General features: G+C 39.6%; 1 protein-coding gene across 2 annotated transcripts; it reads left to right on the top strand.

The window, feature by feature from the left end:
* The first annotated feature begins 39 nt into the window (after nucleotides 1-39).
* Nucleotides 40-6,426, top strand: LOC114350539 (uncharacterized). 2 transcript variants are annotated; one of them, XM_028301380.1, is made up of 4 exons: nucleotides 40-654; nucleotides 4,069-4,186; nucleotides 5,357-5,411; nucleotides 5,901-6,426. In XM_028301380.1, the coding sequence occupies exons 1-4, from the start codon at nucleotides 591-593 to the stop codon at nucleotides 6,015-6,017; spliced, it is 354 nt and encodes a 117-aa protein (XP_028157181.1). In that variant the 5' UTR covers nucleotides 40-590; the 3' UTR covers nucleotides 6,018-6,426. The 2 variants fall into 2 exon arrangements, with proteins under 2 accessions (XP_028157181.1, XP_028157180.1); XM_028301379.1 differs by lacking the exon at nucleotides 5,901-6,426 and having other exon boundaries at nucleotides 342-654; nucleotides 5,357-5,887.
* The last annotated feature ends 11,433 nt before the right edge of the window (nucleotides 6,427-17,859 follow it).

Below are 17,859 nucleotides of genomic sequence, written 5' to 3'. Positions count from 1 at the left end.
CTATCTGTCTTTAGACATACTCTCTAATCTGTGAAAGAAATGTCAAAGTCAAAATAGTGCTGTCCATTCTTCATATGAGGCTAATATAATCGATTAAAGCAATTGAATAATCTGGCTGGCTTGTACTTCATTAAATAAAGGAAGGGATCCGGATGGTTACTTGAATAAATTGATTGACCCTTTTTGAAATCAATAAATTTTTCAGCATCTAACCAACTTCCTAAGTAAATTGCAGCTAATAGCAAAACGGCATAACGTTACTTTAGTAAAAGGCATATTGTTTGTTGACTTTCCCTAATCGCACCGTGCCCTTTTTTCAGAAAAAGTTTTTGTTGACACTTTTTGACACTGACAGATCAAAAATCTGTCAAAACTGCAGTGGCTGCTCGTTTGTGTGTGTGTTTGCATTTTATTAATTTCGCTAAATTCGCGTTTTGGAATCGTTCCAAAAGTGAATTGTTTACTTCTGTTGACCCGATAAACCCTAAAGCACCCGTGTTTCTTTGTTTCGAGTGTTATTTCGGCGCTGGGCCTCGTCGAACCAGTTTGTGCAAAGTGCATTGGATATAGATTTTTGTCTGTTTCATAAAATGGAGACTGTTCAGAATGAAGGGGAAAACAACAAGGAACTGGACGACAGTGGTGTCCAGGACGGTATGTGTATCACAGTAATTACCAAAAACTTCGTACAAAAACAATGAAATGATATTTTTTTACATCTTCAATGTGCATGAATTTTGTACTTGATTATACACAAACCATTAATTGGTAGTGCTTTACCTTCTGTAATTTTGTTTATTTTATGTCTAAATGCCATTTATGTACAATTTAAAGATAAGCACGGTGCAAAAATATATTTTCCTACACTAAAAGACAAAGAAAAAACATTTTGAGAAGTAGGTAGAATCAATTTACTGTTATTTATATTTCGTGAGTAAGTACCTTCACAATTAAACCACAAGTCGTCGACATGGACAAAAGAAGTTATTTTTAAGCACAAAGTACATAAGCACATGCACATGTTCAATTTATGCTTAAATTAACAACTTTATTTTTATCTTATCTATATTTTGTTGTTTGTGCACATTTTATGATGTTGATGTTTTGCATCTTCTTGGTAAAGCACTTACAGATAGCAATATGAGTAACTTACTAATGAAGCTATTTAAAATACCTTTAGGTTTTTCCTCTACCAAATATTTTAACCATATTCAAATTCATTTTGGAGGTTCCAGACCTGGCCATAAACAGAGTAGACAAAGAAATAAATTAAATAAATAAATATCCTTGGACATTTTACACTGCGCTTCTAGTCCCAAACTAAGCGAAGCTTGTACTATGGGTACTAGACAATGAATATAAACATACTTAAATACTTTTTTTTTGTAAATACATCTTATTATACATAGAAAACACCCGGTCCAATACAAACAAATATGTTCATGCACGCGAATGTTTGTACTGTGCGGGAATCGAACCCGCTACCTCCGGAATAGTAGTCCGTTTCGAACCACTACCACAGAATAAGAAATAGTACAGGTACAGAAGGATTACTCCGCAAGACGATTTAAATAAATGCGAGTCTTGTTACGACGCGATACAGTGGAATTCAGCTCGCACAGCACTACGTACCTACAATTTTATTCACCTACAAGTTTTGTCTCTTTCTATTGCGTGCCTCTGAACTCTTCTTACGCTGTTAGGGTTGCTGTCTAGTGAAAAAATAATTAATCTACTTATTTGTAATGAGGTACGTAAGTAGGTAAGTATGCATTCATTATGGAAAACCTTGGGAGAGGCCTTTGTCCAGCAGTGGACGTCATTTGGCTGAAACGAATGAACGCATTCTGAGCAGTAGTCATAGTAGGTTAGGTTCCTATACTATCCTAAGAATTATTGATTACCTACATGGCCAACATACCTTTCAGCATCTTTGGGAAATGAAAAAAAAGATAAATCCGGTAGATTTCTTTTCGAATTTAAACACCCGAACGCCGCACAATATTTCTTTCTCTTTATGTCCATTTTTAAATAATACTTCGATCATAGATTATAATCATACTACAACGCACGCCAGCGTCCTGACGAGCGCGCGCGTGACACTCGACTGATATAATACCCGCCGGCGCACACAGGTGAAATGTACGTTATTTGTGGCCAAAATTAAAAAAAGCAAAGTTACTCCGATTCTAAATTAGTAACCTAATATAGGAACAAGACATATGGAGCCATCTATAAATGATATTTAAAAAGTTTAACACTTTTTATCCAGATACCCACAACATTTGATTTAAACAGTTTTTCTTGTTGAGTAATTTATTATAATTTTAGCTCTTGTTTAACAACAACGTTTAACTTTTATTTAGTTAATATTTGGTAAAAAACATATGGATTCTATACTTCCAGGTTAGTTTATTATTTCTGTATTACTAAACAGTCTACATTACTTACTATGTTATAGATATATAGGTTTGAATAGAAGTCTATATTTTAACAGTTTATTTTTTTGAAACGGTGAAAAAGTTCATGATCAAGCGCGATCAACCCGTTTCTTTTACATATTTCGAAAGAACATATCTATGGCTTTCATATGACACCAAAATTAGCTGCGTCAAACTGCGTCACCTAAACAAAATATTGCAAAACTGCGGCGGGGCGCTTCGCTGTAGGTAATTATCGGATGTACCGCGCGGAGTGAGCCAGGCCTGCCACTACACCAAACGGCCGACCATAAATCTTAAAATTTTAATTTTTGATGACCTAGGGCTAGTTTGGAGAAATATAGCTTCTCAAGCACCATAATATGAATCCCATACTGTGCTCAATGGACTGAAAACTTAAAGAACAATAAAATTAAGAGAAAGGTGTTGCATCATGGTTTGGTTGGCTTACTCTTAGCAGTGGAAAGCTAAATGGCAATGCCAAATTTTGTATGGAAGGTGGCGTCTTTTTTTTTTCGCGCGGCCATTGACCAAACTTTCATTTTTTATTACAACATAGTGTAATAAACCAAACTTACTATGACATGTATACCTCTAAACTCAGTCTGAACTGAGTTACGAGCGTTAGAAGTTTGATGATTTACATACTAGATTTGCTTTTTGCAAGAAATTGCAACATTGGTTTGGACGATGGCCGCGCGAAAAAAAAAGACGCCAATTTCCGGCATTGTCTTTTGTTTGATGACTAAACATGAAAAATGTAAATACTTGTGCCTATCCCAACTAATATTATAAATGCGAAAGTAACTCTGTCTGTCTGTCTGTCTGTCTGTCTGTCTGTCTGTTACGCTTTCCCGCTTAAACCTCGCAACCGATTTTGATGAAATTTGGCATAGAGATAGTTTGAGTCCCGGGAAAGAACATAGGATAGTTTTTATCCCGGTTTTTGAAACAGGGACGCGCGCGATAAAGTTTTTCTGTGACAGACAAAATTCCACGCGGGCGAAGCCGCGGGCGGAAAGCTAGTTTACAATAATTTATGTATCTAAATCTTAGTAATAACTACATAATATGCATATATTTTTATAACACTTCTGTAAAATACTTGAAAGAAATAGAAGACTAAGACAGGCTTAGTGCTTCTGACTGCTAAGGCTGATGATTGTGATGATGATGATAATTTGAAACATAAAAAAATCTGTTGCCTGAGGTGGGAAATGACTTCTTTTGTCTATTTAGAATTACAGAGGCATTTGGAAAACCCACCAAGCTATGATGGTTCTTTATGCATAACAAGGCAGGTATTTGACAGCAATCGCACCTGGTGTTATGTGAGATGCAGTCTAGGATGGTACATAACTGCCCTGTAAGTGCCTATTCACTCTCGCCTTGAAATGGCCCCGATTATAGTGTTAGAAGCACCTGATGTCGTGCCCTAAGTGCCTAAGTAACTGCACTCAGGAGGATTTGATGAGTGCTACTGACAATGCCACTCTTGTGGCGGAGTTTTGGGCTGACAATGTGTAGGTTTGTTGTCGACATGAAAAGAAAGAAGAAGTGTTCAGGAAAGACAACAGCAGGCAGCATGTTTATGTTTTTTATATTGACACTTCTGTATTCCCAACAGTGGGCAAGCAGGCGGAGCAGGAAGAGGACAGGCCGCCAGAGCTGCTAGATCTCTCTGATGATGTCTTGCTGGGCATACTCAAGTTCTGTTCTCCGATGGATCTCAAGGCGTTGGGATAGTAAGTACAAGACTTAGGGCCTTCGTCCGCAGCGACTTTTTGGCCACTGCTTTGAGGACTTACTTGTTTGAAGGTTCAAGAGTCATAGGTAGATGACCTCTGAGCAAAGACAAAACACAATAAGTTAATTTTATAAGCAAGCGACTGCTAGAAACATGTTTCATGTTACGAATTGCATTCTAAAATGCAACTATTGCGATTTTTTATTTCTTACTAAATTTCTGACTGCTAAATGCTCACGCGAATTCGTTACTCAAGTATTCGTTCTTACAAATATGTATTGCAAACCAAAATCACCTACTTGATATATGTAATAATAATAATAAAAAAGAGAGTACCGGTTGCTGTTATTTATTTAGAGCAAAAACAGCAAAAAATCCCGTTTGTTTATTTATTTATTTTATTTAAAATATTTGTTGCACACACTAAATATCGGTACAACAGGCGACAGACTGGCAGCGAAGTTTTATAAATTTGTAATAGGGTACCGTTTATACGCTTTACGTAGTCGTCGTTCCAGCCACATGATGTCCACTGCTGGACAAAGGCCTCCCCCAAGGATTTCCACAATGACCGGTCTTGCGCTGCCCGCATCCAGGCACCTCCCGCGACCTTCACCAGATCGTCGGTCCATCTAGTTGGGGGCCTGCCCACACTACGTTTTCCAGCCCATGGTCGCCATTCGAAAACTTTATTGCCCCAATAGCCATCGTCTCTGCGAGCTATGTGCCCCGCCCACATCCACTTGATTTTAGCAATTCTGCGTTCACTTTGGTTCTCCTGCGGATCTCCTCATTTCTGATTCGATCATGCAGCGAAACTCCGAGCATAGCCCGCTTCATCACCCTTTGGGTGACCTTAAGCCTTATTATGAGGCCCATAGTTTTATTTAACCACTAGCTTTCCGCCCGCGGCTTCGCCCGCGTGGAATTTTGTCTGTCACAGAAAAACTTTATCGCGCGCGTCCCTGTTTCAAAAACCGGGATAAAAACTATCCTATGTTCTTTCCCGGGACTCAAACTATCTCTATGCCAAATTTCATCAAAATCGGTTGCGAGGTTTAAGCGGGAAAGCGTAACAGACAGACACAGAGTTACTTTCGCATTTATAATATTAGTTGGGATTAGTTGGGATTACATAGTACATAGTTAAATTAAATCTCTCTTTCAGTACATGTCCCCGTCTCGGCCGTCTCATCCGCGACCGTACGCTTTGGATACACGTCGACGCGCGCCAACAACCGACCGGGACAGCTCGAATGCGCTGGCTGTTAGCTCACGCGCTCGGAAGAAACACTGTTGAGCTCAAGCTCAGCGGGTACGCCAAGGCTGCTAGGGGGTGAGTGAGCTACTGCAGGACGAGTGAGCTACCACAGGACGAGTGAGCTACCACAGGTGTTGCTACAGGACGAGTGAGCTACAACAGGACGAGTGTGCTACTACAGGACAAGTGAGTTACTACAGGACGAGTGAGCTACAACAGAACGAGTGTGCTACCACAGGACACGCGCTAACAACCGACCGGGAGAGCCTTCTAGCAAGAAATACTGTTGAGCTCAAGCTCAGCGGGTACGCCAAGGCTGCTAGAGGGTGAGTGAGCTACTGCAGGACGAGTGAGCTACTACAGGACGAGTGAGCTACTACAGGACGAGTGAGCTACCACAGGAGTTGCTACAGGACGAGTGAGCTACAACAGGACGAGTGAGTTACCACAGGACGCGCGCCAACAACCGACCGGGACAGCTCGAATGCGCTGGCTGTTAGCTCACGCGCTCGGAAGAAATACTGTTGAGCTCAAGCTCAGCGGGTACGCCAAGGCTTCTAGAGGGTGAGTGAGCTATTATAGTACAAGTGAGCTACCACAGACGAGTGAGCTACTACAGGATGCGTGAGCTACTACAGGACGAGTGAGCTACAACAGGACGAGTGTGCTACTACAGGACGAGTGAGTTACTACAGGACGAGTGAGCTACTATAGGACGAGTGAGCTACTACAGGACGAGTGAGTTACTACAGGACGAGTGAGCTACTATAGGACGAGTGAGCTACTATAGGACGAGTGAGCTACAACAGAACGAGTGTGCTACCACAGGACGCGCGCTGACAACCGACCGAGAGAGCCTTCTAGCTCATGCGCTCGGACGAAACACTGTTGAGCTCAAGCTCAGCAGGTACGCCAAGGCTGCTAAGGGGTGAGTGAGCTACTGAGCTACTGCAAGACGAGTGAGTGAGCTACTGCAGGACGAGTGAGTGAGCTACTGCAGGACGAGTGAGTGAGCTACTGCAAGACGAGTGAGTGAGCTACTGCAGGACGAGTGAGTGAGCTACTGCAGGACGAGTGAGTGAGCTACTGCAGGACGAGTGAGTGAGCTACTGCAGGACGAGTGAGTGAGCTCGCATGCGCTGGCTGCTAGCTCACGCGCTTGGCCGCAACACTGTTGAGTTCAAGCTCAGCGGGTACGCCAAGGCTGCTAGAGGGTGAGTGAGCTACTGAGCTACCACAGGACGAGTGAGCTACTACAGGACGAGTGAGGTACCACCCACCAACACAGTGAGCTACCACCGACCGAGAAAAGTACAACTGCTCGAGTGAGCTATTGCCGCAAGAGCACGGGTTAGCAACACTGAAATCTACAGTAAATTAATTAATATGTAAAGAAAAATATAATTTTCTTTAACTATTTCAAGTTTCTTGCGGGCAAACATCTTTAAGCCAGACCGTGACATTTAAAAAATGAATTTGTAATCTATGGTAGGAAAAGTCTATGGCCATAACCTAAAAGCGTCTCGTACCTCTGAAAAAACAATATTTAATTTTATAGAATTGAAATNAGGCACATAATAAGCTATTAAATCAAAATAGAATAGAGTGAAGACGTCAAATGTTTTACGAGTAAATTCTTCGAAACTTCTAGACACACTTTTATTACATTTTCAGTGTTTTCCAAATCTCATAAACAGTTGAGTGCGAATAAAACTTTTCCACCGTCATATTGCAATGGTCAGCGCCTTTCGACAAATAACCGGTGTATATTATACAACGTATATACAGTGTATAATATTCGGTGTTTATCGCAAGCGAGCGGTCAGCGCGTTATCCGCAGTTGATATTAAACCTCGATCCTCGACCGGCAAACAGGAAGCCTTCATACGAGTAGCTGGGGTCACCATGAAGTGCTGATGTTGAAGACAAGGGGCGGGATTTTCAGGTGGTGAATATACCTACGTTACAATTTTCTGTCTAGTCTAGGATATTAAAATTCTCTCTTGTATTTTTTTGCTGTATGAAATTATGATTTCTATGGTGGAAAGAGAAAAAATAACAGTATTTTTAATAAACAGTTGCGACGGGATGATAATGAATATAGAAGACAGTCTACGTCATAAACCAACACTTACATACGAATAATATGTAAAGCTTAAGTCAAGTGAGTCAATATTTTTTAAGTAAGGACTGCTACTAATTTAACTACAAAATAGCAAAAAAATATATCAGCTAGGATTACACTTTTCCACTTATTCCAACTAATCCTACCCCAGTCCATGGTCTCACTACTCATACCGAACTTTCCCATACTGTCACGTATTCGATTTTAAGTTATTTGTCGTCCGCACTTACCAGACAAACTCGCCGACTCAGCCTGATTTATACAGGGTGTTTCAAACTGTTATGGCTCCCGGAAAACGTTTTAAACCGCAAATACAGATTTTAGTGCGGTTGTGGGTGTAACAAAGTTAGCGGCACTTGTTCACGCAGTTTTTTGCCTCTATGGAATATTGAATAGAGAGTTGTACACTATGATTTGGTAGTCCCGTGTTCAATACGTGGAGCCGACAAATGGACAAATTACGATATGGATTCTAACGTCCCCATGGTCAAGAGGTAGATAAGAGATTAAGCCTAAGCGCAGACCACCGATTTTTAGCTGGCCGATAGCTGGGTCGGGCTGTTAATCAGTAAGGAGATGTATAAAAGTATGCACATTATAGCCTGACCAGGAACATAAAAACCCTCGCCATGTTGCGGAAAACTAATGGTACTAATTTCTTTTAATGGCAACAGTAACTGAAAACTTCATTGACATGTCACCTTGCATGTCAGTCTATTGTTGTCAAAGTGTAAACAAACTTTATTTTAAATGTGTGCAATTGATTTTGTGAATTAAATTGCTAAAATATTTTTATAGTCGTGAAAGAAAAGTGGTTCACGATGTGTTAATGTATTTGTCGAAGAGAAATACTAAGGGTTCGGACAATATTTTCATTGAATAATGTTTCCGACAAAGGTTGTCAAATTGACTGACATGTTTATCGTATAGTACAGTCCACTATGAAAATTAGCTGTAGTCTGTTTCAACTACCTATTTTAAAGTTTTTTGTCACTTTCTAAGATTTGAATTTTATGGAATTGGGAAAGAAGTACCGAGTTTGAAGCGTTCATGAGCAGACATTGCAGTTGAATATTCAAGTTCTGAATTTGTTTATTGATGAATAATAAAATAAATCCTACTAGCTCGATTGATGGTTTCATTTAATTTATTTAAACCAGGTTACCTTTAATAATATTTTTCGTTCATTTATGAAAATATCAAATTAGCCCGTAATCCTGAATCCTGATACATAAATTTAGCCTATTAATTTAATAACACATGTACGACTGTACTCAGTGTTGCACTATCAAATGCAATTGAAGCGCCTCTATGCCAGGGTTTTTATGTTCCTGGTCAGGCTATACACCGATTTGGTATCGGTATACAATTAATTAGAATCGAGCCCAAATATCGGCCAACTAAAAGTCGGTGGTCTGCGCTAGGCTTAGATTATTCTCTGAAGATTTTGGTTTAACTTCCACACGTACCTAGTGTAAAATCAATAGTCGTTCTTTCTTTATTTTGATTTGGTTCCTAAATTGCAAGATTCCTTCAATATTTTATTTTAAAAAGAGTTATAATTTCGTGTTTACGGCGATCGAAAGCCGTTGCGTTGACATTTCTTTTGTAATTCTTTTTAAAATATTTATCAAGTCAAAATACAAAAAAAATTTCAACCCTTTCCCTAAGGCTTAAATTAGTCTAACATCCACTTCCATCCTCTCTGATAGCCTGTTAATTTTCGGTTGATTGGCGAACCGCACTCCCTCGTACGCGAACGCATTCCCTCGCATATGACGACAGCACGTCAGACTATACAATTTGTAGAAAAATAGCCTGTATTACAACGAAATAAGATACCACATTGTTTAGCTTGACGTGCTATCAACTATAAAGTGACACCCTGGTGAGCGGTGATTGCCCGAAAGCTAACTCTGTTTGGAGCGCCACTTTCGAATTTACTTTTGTAACTCACTAACATCTGTTTAAGATAGATCTACCTAGAAATCTACCATATTATAACTTTTTTCGTAAGAAAATACGTGGATTTTTCAGCAAGTACTTAAAATAACTCTATCTAACAACAAAAACTATGTAATTGATGTTCCACGATTGTTATTTCAATCCAAATTGAGATCGGAGGAACGCGAGTTCGATCCCCGCCGCCGCTGTACTATTGTGGAGAATCCACACTCGTAACACATGCATATTTTATTTATCTTACCACAGGGTGCTAACGGGGCCATTAGTAAAGTTATTCTTAAAGAATACTTCGCTACATCTTCGAGTTGTATAGAAAAGAATCAAACAGTTTTCTGATAAAACTGAAATTAATACTCGACTGAAATTCCGGGACGAAGAATTAGAATTCCTTCTCTTGTGCAAATTAGAGGATAGATATTTTATGTTACAAGAAATTTCCAGGATTTCCTCACTGAACAAGCACCGAGAATCTCATAAAGAGCTGTCACCGGCATGTTTCCAGGTAGCCCTGAACTAGTGAGTGCTAACGAACATCATTTCGCCGCAAATACCTGATAATATTACTCCGCTACTGTTGGAACTCGAACCAAGTTCGACAATGAAGTGACTAGGTGAACCTACCTAAGCATAAGAATGAAATTGAATACCAGTAATAGGTACCTGCAGCACGAGAATGAAATTACATACTTACAGTAAACAAGAAAATCAGTCACATGTGTATTTTCTTCTTATCCATCAGTTTATTACAGTACACAATAGGTACACATAAAAATTGTACAATCCAGTAAGTAAAAGTCAACGAATTCACCGAATACAAATATCACGAAATGTTATCTCTACATTATAAATAATAAATAAATGTTTATTTTCCAAAAAGAGATACATATTCTTGACAATAACAATGTAAGCTATGCATTAGATATTAACCTATTTAAATATTTGCCAGTGAGACCCAAACTAAACAGTATAGCTTAACCCAAGAGGGTTTCAGAGTGCAGTTATCAAAACGTGACGTTCTTAGAAATTTTAACACATTCATCGACGAGTATGAAAACTCATAGGAACTCATAAAACTCATTTATTTTTTCAAATAGGCTTTTAAAAAGCACTTTTACGCGTCCCAGTTGTTTTTTCTTATAAGAGAGCGTTTTCAATTCATCATCATCAATCATCATCATCAACAGCCCTTTACAGTCCACTGCTGGACTATGAGCCTCCTCCACTATAGTGGAGGGTTTTGCCTCAATTTTTTCAATTCATAGTAAGGGCATTTTAGCTGATATTTTAATAAGTTTATGGGAGGAATCGAGACAAGGCGCTTTTACACCAAATTGGAAAAGGGAATAGTCGAATTCAGGAATTTTGCTATCAACTTTACAGTGAGTTATGAAATAAATTACAGAGTTTACGCGTGTATTAAATATTTTCGTACACTTCGTGGTTCATAGTTTCGGGGAAAATCAAGCAAATCAGTGGTATTTTTTTATTTTGTTTTGTGTTATTCGTGATGCTATATTTCACAGTATTGCATGAATTTTGAAGGTAATGTTTTATAAGTTATAATTATAACTGGTAAAGTCTTGAATATTAATCCTTTTTTATTTTGCGCTTTGTAATATAATTTTGGCCACTCACTTCTGACTTTAGTTAAAAATTTCAGTATTATAAAATTGTAAAGCACATGAAAAAATTCTGCCGTAAATAAGCTTATTGCATTTACATGAGTAGAATGCTATGCTACTAGTGTTTCACCTGGTTTCTGATGATTTGCATTTATTTCGGATTTGTATTCAAATTCATTTAATTTATTTGCCGTTAGCGTTCGACCCGTACTTGCTTGTTTATTAAATTTTGGTTATTCTGGTAAGGAAAATAATTTAGGTCTTTTCTTCATGAAATTCTGCTTCTTCTGTAATTTAGAAGCTAAGACTATTTTCAGATATATGAAAATGATTAAACTAAAAACGGGTTTCAGGATGGGCGTCCTTTCCACACATACTTTGTCGTGTTTGTCACTTTAGTTCACTTCTTGTAGGTACCTATATTCTGATTTTAGCAAAGTTTTTATCGATAAATATGTGGCAATATCAATAGGCTAAGCTCTGAATATAAAGAAAAATAGTTTTTAGCAGTCATAGTCATACTGAGAAAATAAATTAAATACAGAACATGTTTATTTATAAATGAGGATCTTATGTAGGAGGCAATAAAACTCATTAAAACTCATTTATTTCTGTAAATAGGCTTAAAAAAGCACTTTTACACGTCCCAGTATTAACCCTACCACTGCTTCAGGACAATAAATGGGCCAGTGCTGAGAAGAAGCACTGTAATACATCAAATTATTATATCTATAATATCTAAACATACATACATTCTCCCCTGGTAGGAGTGCCCTATCAGTATCGAATACCTATAGTAGGCGTCGATACCCCGCATCGGGCAATTTATACCGCGAGAGGGCAATTACGTCTCTTCCTGTCGTTTTCGAAGCCAAACGTCATTTGGGGAAATTATTTCGTCGGCCAGTTTTGCCCCGGGGCAACTACGTCACGCTGATTAGACCCGGGGTAAGGATTGGCTGAACATTTGTCGAGCTATGTTTAGTTTATGAGAATAAAGGCGTGAATGTTGGTTACTTTGTAAAAAGATGACGGATTTTAGTGAAACTTCACGATATTACTATGTAGAACGCATCTATAGTTATTTATTATTATTATTATTATTATGTTTGTACGCTTTGGAGCTCACGGGTCAAAAGTGGCCCGGTCCTTTATAAGGCTTGCGTGGGGATACAGATCCAACACGTAGAGGCCGTTTTAAGCGCAAAATAATCGACAAAAGTGAAAGTGGTGCACATGCTGGATCTAGTCTCCGACTATATCATGGGATGTAGCCAGAGACCATCCCCAGCCTGTGCACAGGAGCTATTGCAGTTATTGGAGAATGGACTAGGGTTATGGATGAAGGATGGATGGACTGGTTACTGGGCTATGGATGGAGACTACGGGACACCTGCCTGGTTCATAGTCTCGGACTGAAAAAATGGCAGGCGGTGACTAGCCAGCGACTAAATGGGCCCCCCCTGGCGTCATGGGTCGTATAGACCGGACTGAGGGGCAACATTGGCGTCTGCCAGCTCAGGGGTGTAGAGAGGTGTGCTGCGCTTTCTCCGAAGTTACTCGCGGCGTTATGCCCTTTAACACTTCCACCCCTGGAGCATATAGCTCTAGCGACTCTGGCCGGCCGGTTAAGGCAAGCCAGAGGTGAAAGTCCTGCAGACCCTCTCGGATTCCACTTCGGCAAGCCGAAGACGAGGGTCTTGACCGACTCTCGGGAGCACTCGGATTAACAACTGGCCCCGTGGTGTCGCTACTCACCAACAGCTCGCCACAAAGCTGCCCTGCGGGGCTTATTATTATTATTATTATAGCTTACATTGTTGCGTTTTTTTCTCAAATTCGAATATACATACGTTGCATATGCTTTGTATAGTATATAGTATTGCTCCATAAAAATATTTTTTAATGTTATAAAGTGGTATTTTTTTTTAGAATTTTGAATTTCAACAATAACCACTGGCGACTGACCCCATTTACCAAGAATAAAATTGTTGATTACAAAAAGGTCACTAATGCAGATTACAGACGACCGCCAGACTGTTTACATTTCTGTTGCAAAATCGCACCTATTCCAGCTGAATAAGACCCCAGATATAACTTGATGTGCCGTCCGTACGTCTGGCTACAAAAATAACAGGGTCCACAAGGTTCATGGTATCACGTTGGCATGGCGGGTCGGGTTACTGTCACGTTTTTAAGTTCCTATTTTGGGCTGTCTGGGCCCTCTGCGTTTGGGGACAAACCGGACCCTAAGTGGGATTCGGATTCTAATGCGGGTCAGGATTTTAATAACGTGCGTATCTATGTATATTTCTTTAATGTATACAGCTTGACAGAGTATGTAACGACAACTGCAGATCTGACTATAAACTTTTGCAAATAGCATCTATTACAAATAAGATGACGCAGTGTTTATTTTCCTTACGTACTGTATTTGAACAATTTTGCTGCCAAATAGCACCCTAGGGCCCTCGCCCACAGCAACTTTTTCGACAGCAGCGCTACTAACGCGCGTTAGTCGCATTTGCAACGCACTACAGAAGTGATGCCAACGCGCTCTACAGCAGCGCCACTGCATCGCTACAAAAAGTCGCCGTGGGCGAGAGCCCTAAGATGCTACGAAACCGAGAAAATGCTGTAAGAATCCACTTTACACAATTTTTTTAAGTGACAGGAGGCAAACGAGCAGACGGATCACCTGATTTTTAAAAAGTAAATAAAAATAAATAAAAGTATGTTTGTCTCGTCCTTTAAGTCACAAATATCTTACTGTCTCGACAGACGTGAAACAAACGACGTCGCAGAACTAGCCTAACTACCTATAGCAAATTCAAGTGGTTCGAGCCTTCATCCCAAATTCCAGCAACGCAAAGTTATTTACCATAATCAAATCAAGTCCCATCGCTAATAACCAAACAACCATTAATCTAAATACCAAAACTAATAAGATAACCTCCGTCTTACCGATATTCAATATGCTTTGGGTTGGCTTACGCACTGGGATTATTTGACGCGCGTTTATCGTATATTAATGACCGAATGTGTTTTGTTTTTCTTATTCTTTTTGTGATTCCTTATGATATGATCGTCAAATTATTCAATGTTAGGTATGTTTCATAATAAAGCAGCTTCGATTTAACTCCTTCTAATAATATTTGCTAGATCTGATGTGTCTGCTACCTCAACAGTAACTTGCTATGTTGCAGTCGGTTTCAATAAATCTTTTTGTAGAGCGTTTTAATTATCGTCAGCAAAGTCAACTTTTATTAATAAAGAGAGACTCATTGTCTCTCTTTATTAATAAAAGTTGACTTATTGTATTTTCCCTTTCATTTTCAACGTCTGTGATCTAGCTCTCCTGGCTCTGGCGCAAAGTCCTTGATAATAATTGAGCAATTGAGCATTCCAATTCCCCACCAAAAAAACCAAGCAACTGCAATGTTGCTTGTGTGCAAAGCAATATTGCAAGTATCAATATTGTTTGTCCGCCTAGCAATATTGCAGCTGTCAATATCTTTTAGGAGCTTTTCCCGAGCGTCTGCCGCCCCCAGTGGCTCCACTAATGGGTGTTAATTACAGAAACCAATTTGTTATTCATAAAGCCCCGCGCACCTGCGACGAATCAGCTGATCAATTAGTCGCGCCGCGTTCGCAGCGCTCAGCTCGTTAGTTAATACAATTCCTATTTGTACATTGTCATGGATACGCTAGTTCGTTACTGCCGCGATTAGAGTGCGGGTGATGCAGGATTTGGCGTGTTTCGTTTGTTTCAGCTTATGATGATCATTGTGGAAGACAGTGGTTGTGTGCGGTAGGCAGTGAATAGGTAGGTATTTCTAAGTACATTCAATCAATTGCTGATAACTGCCAGAAGAATCAATCACAGAGCACTATTCAACGCTGTGCGTTCGATTTGCTGCTTCACTTAAGCAAGCATCGTTTGTGAATACGGGCGATAGTGTTCATCACTTATTATGTATCTATTGTGTTGGTAAAAATAATGTGAAAACCTAATACTTTAAACTATCAATACACACAATATTTTTATTTCAATTTCACGCTCCTTTGACGCAAACCACAGCCAGAATTTCCTATTCCATTAATGAACTTTTGTTTACAGTCCGAATAATCTGACTGAAATATTTGTCAGCCTTGCCCTCTGTGCGTTTCACATGTGGAATCCGGGACCCGGTATGTATAATCCCGGAAATATCCGGGTATTCCCGGGAATAAGCCCGGGAAGGCTAATAATTATGCATGTGCCTTTGGAGCGATCCGGCTTCGCACAAAAATTTAATACCCGAGTTCTTTGTACGATTTAATTAAAATAGTAGCTTTCATTATAATTATAAATGTTGCATAAGAAGACTTTCAAGAATTCAGCGTAAACTTAAGAATATAATACGTAATTACAATCCCCGTTCGTTCGTTCGTTTCAGCCGAAAGACGTCCACTGCTGGACAAAGGTCTCCCCCAAGGATTTTCACAAAGACCGGTCCTGCGCCGTTCGCATCCAGGCACCTCCCGCGACCTTCAGCAGATCGTCGGTCCATCTAGTGGGAGGCCTGCCCTAGCTACTGGACTACAATGCCTCCTTACGGTCGCAGATTTGACTTCCGTGTAGTGATCACTAGCATTTACCTAATCCCGGAGTCATTTATTGAAATAGTAATCTAATGCAGCACTATTTCTCAGTTTATGGGTGAGTAGGTACAAGTTTCAGGCGTTCTAACAAACAGACAAACAGTTAATTAAATCTGAATATTTAAGTTCTTCACCTACAGTTGTAAAATATCAAATCATTTGAATATTTGAATAGCAACCCCCCATAGATACTTTACACTCTATTTATGTAGGTATTAGGTTGTTTATCAAATAAATAACATCTGGAGATTTAGTGGGAATGCCCTGAAACACTCATTTAGCTTAGGGTACAGTCGGACCTTAAATAATTTCCTCGACCGCGGTACAAATGTGGCATCACCGCCATGATTCAGTGAAGGGGCCTATGGAAGTACAGTCTACAGGAATTTATTTTCATTAAGTACCTATTCTGTAGCTATTCAAAGAGATTAGTTGATGACGAGAAGAAACTCACCCATTTTTGTTAATTTGTTTAATGTTTATTTATTACAGGAAGAACACAATAGACTAGACATGTTTGTTACAAAATCTGTTTGCGTTGACGTGCCATAGTCTGTGCTAAATTAGTAAGCGGGAATTAGGCAGGTAAAGCCTGAAACCAAAAATGCAAATAGAGCCGAGGTACACCGAACTATTGAATGCCCTCCTACCCATAAGTAGGTAACCTTTAAGATATTAGTTGCTGAGTGTACCGCGAGGTCTGCACAGTGACCGCGGCGTGACGTAGTGTTATGGCCGTCCCGGACGGACCAGATATGACTCATGGTCTAGCTCTGAATATTGTAGTAATGGTCTGCGGGTAACTATCGTGTATAGCGGTGTAAAGGCATCTATAGATGCCCAAGCCAAGGTAGCGGAACGAATTCTTTATTTCAATCAACAACCTCTGAGTTTTCTGAAAGAGTTGTATGTTGCTAATAGTAATATTACCTAAAAAGTACCTTTACAATTTTTTTTGTGAGGTGAGGTTGTACTACCTACTCTATCCAAAATAATAAGTTATAGTCACATATTGGTAACAATAATAGAGATGGTAGGTAAGTTTTTATTAGCCTTGTTTATCTGTCCCAGCGACAAGATAATGGCATTAGATTCAACGGAACTTCTAGATAGAAACACAGAAAGCTAAACTTTCCATAATAAACCTACATAAATAGTAACAATAAAGGATTCGAGGCTTACCTTACCGTAAAAGTAATACTTTTATCCTCCATTAAATAAACTGCAAGCGAATAAACTTATGCTACAGAAGAGGCGTAAGTTCAGTAGGTTTACTCTGCAGTTCACATGCCAGTGACGTGAATATCGAAAATATAAGAGGTGCCTTCAAGTTCAGCTTAGGGGCGTTACTGATCAGCGTTTTAAACATAAACTGTGTGCCTATGTGAAGTGATTCTGCCCCCGTAGTTGGTTAGTTGGTGTCATCATCATGACTGTTACTAAGTTATTATTTCGCTATTAAAACTGAATCAGCCCACCTAGTCCACTACCAAGAACAATCGTGACAGTTTTAACACAGAAATCGCTTCGCTCCAGCTTTTTACGCAGTTACTTCGCTCCGAGAAGCAAAATCGAACTGAATCCGTCACGAATGTTATTTTCCACAGACAGACACTACTTTCTGGACTTCCACTGTGTTTGTAGTCCTATTAAGCAGACGCAGCAGACAGTGAGCGGTCGTAAAGTCCCGTTTAAGACACGCATTATCTCCAGTGCGCCGGAGTACGAACTAATTAATTTTAAAACCTATTCTATTTACTTTGTAGTTTATTGCGCTTGGGACATACGGGGTGGGAACCGAGTAAATACTAGGAAGCTCCTTTATACTTGTATTCGGGTGTATGAGGTATTCCTCGAAGCGCACCCATTTTGAGGCGCATATAATAAAGCGCACCTAAATTATTCCTCGAAGCGCACCTATGTTTACTACGACGAATAAAAAGTACCAGGGCAACATAACATTTAAGTTTAGGTGTGCTTCATGAAGTGCACCTCAAAATGGGTGCGCTTCGAATACCTCGATTAAGATTGTATAATGGAGGAACAACAAAATA

The sequence above is a fragment of the Ostrinia furnacalis genome, unplaced genomic scaffold, assembly GCF_004193835.3.
Source record: "Ostrinia furnacalis isolate ACB-3 unplaced genomic scaffold, ASM419383v2 OfSCF0916, whole genome shotgun sequence".
Lineage (NCBI taxonomy): Eukaryota > Metazoa > Arthropoda > Insecta > Lepidoptera > Crambidae > Ostrinia > Ostrinia furnacalis.
This window is presented reverse-complemented; position numbering and strand designations above follow the sequence as displayed.

What these genes read in the sequence shown, in the direction of transcription:
- LOC114350539 (XM_028301380.1), top strand. Translation starts at nt 591, where the DNA reads ATGGAGACTGTTCAGAATGAAGGGGAAAACAACAAGGAACTGGACGAC. An exon ending in CGACAGTGGTGTCCAGGACG is followed by an intron (nt 655 to 4,068) that starts GTATGTGTATCA and finishes TATTCCCAACAG; the next exon opens with TGGGCAAGCAGGCGGAGCAG. An exon ending in GATCTCAAGGCGTTGGGATA is followed by an intron (nt 4,187 to 5,356) that starts GTAAGTACAAGA and finishes TCTCTCTTTCAG; the next exon opens with TACATGTCCCCGTCTCGGCC.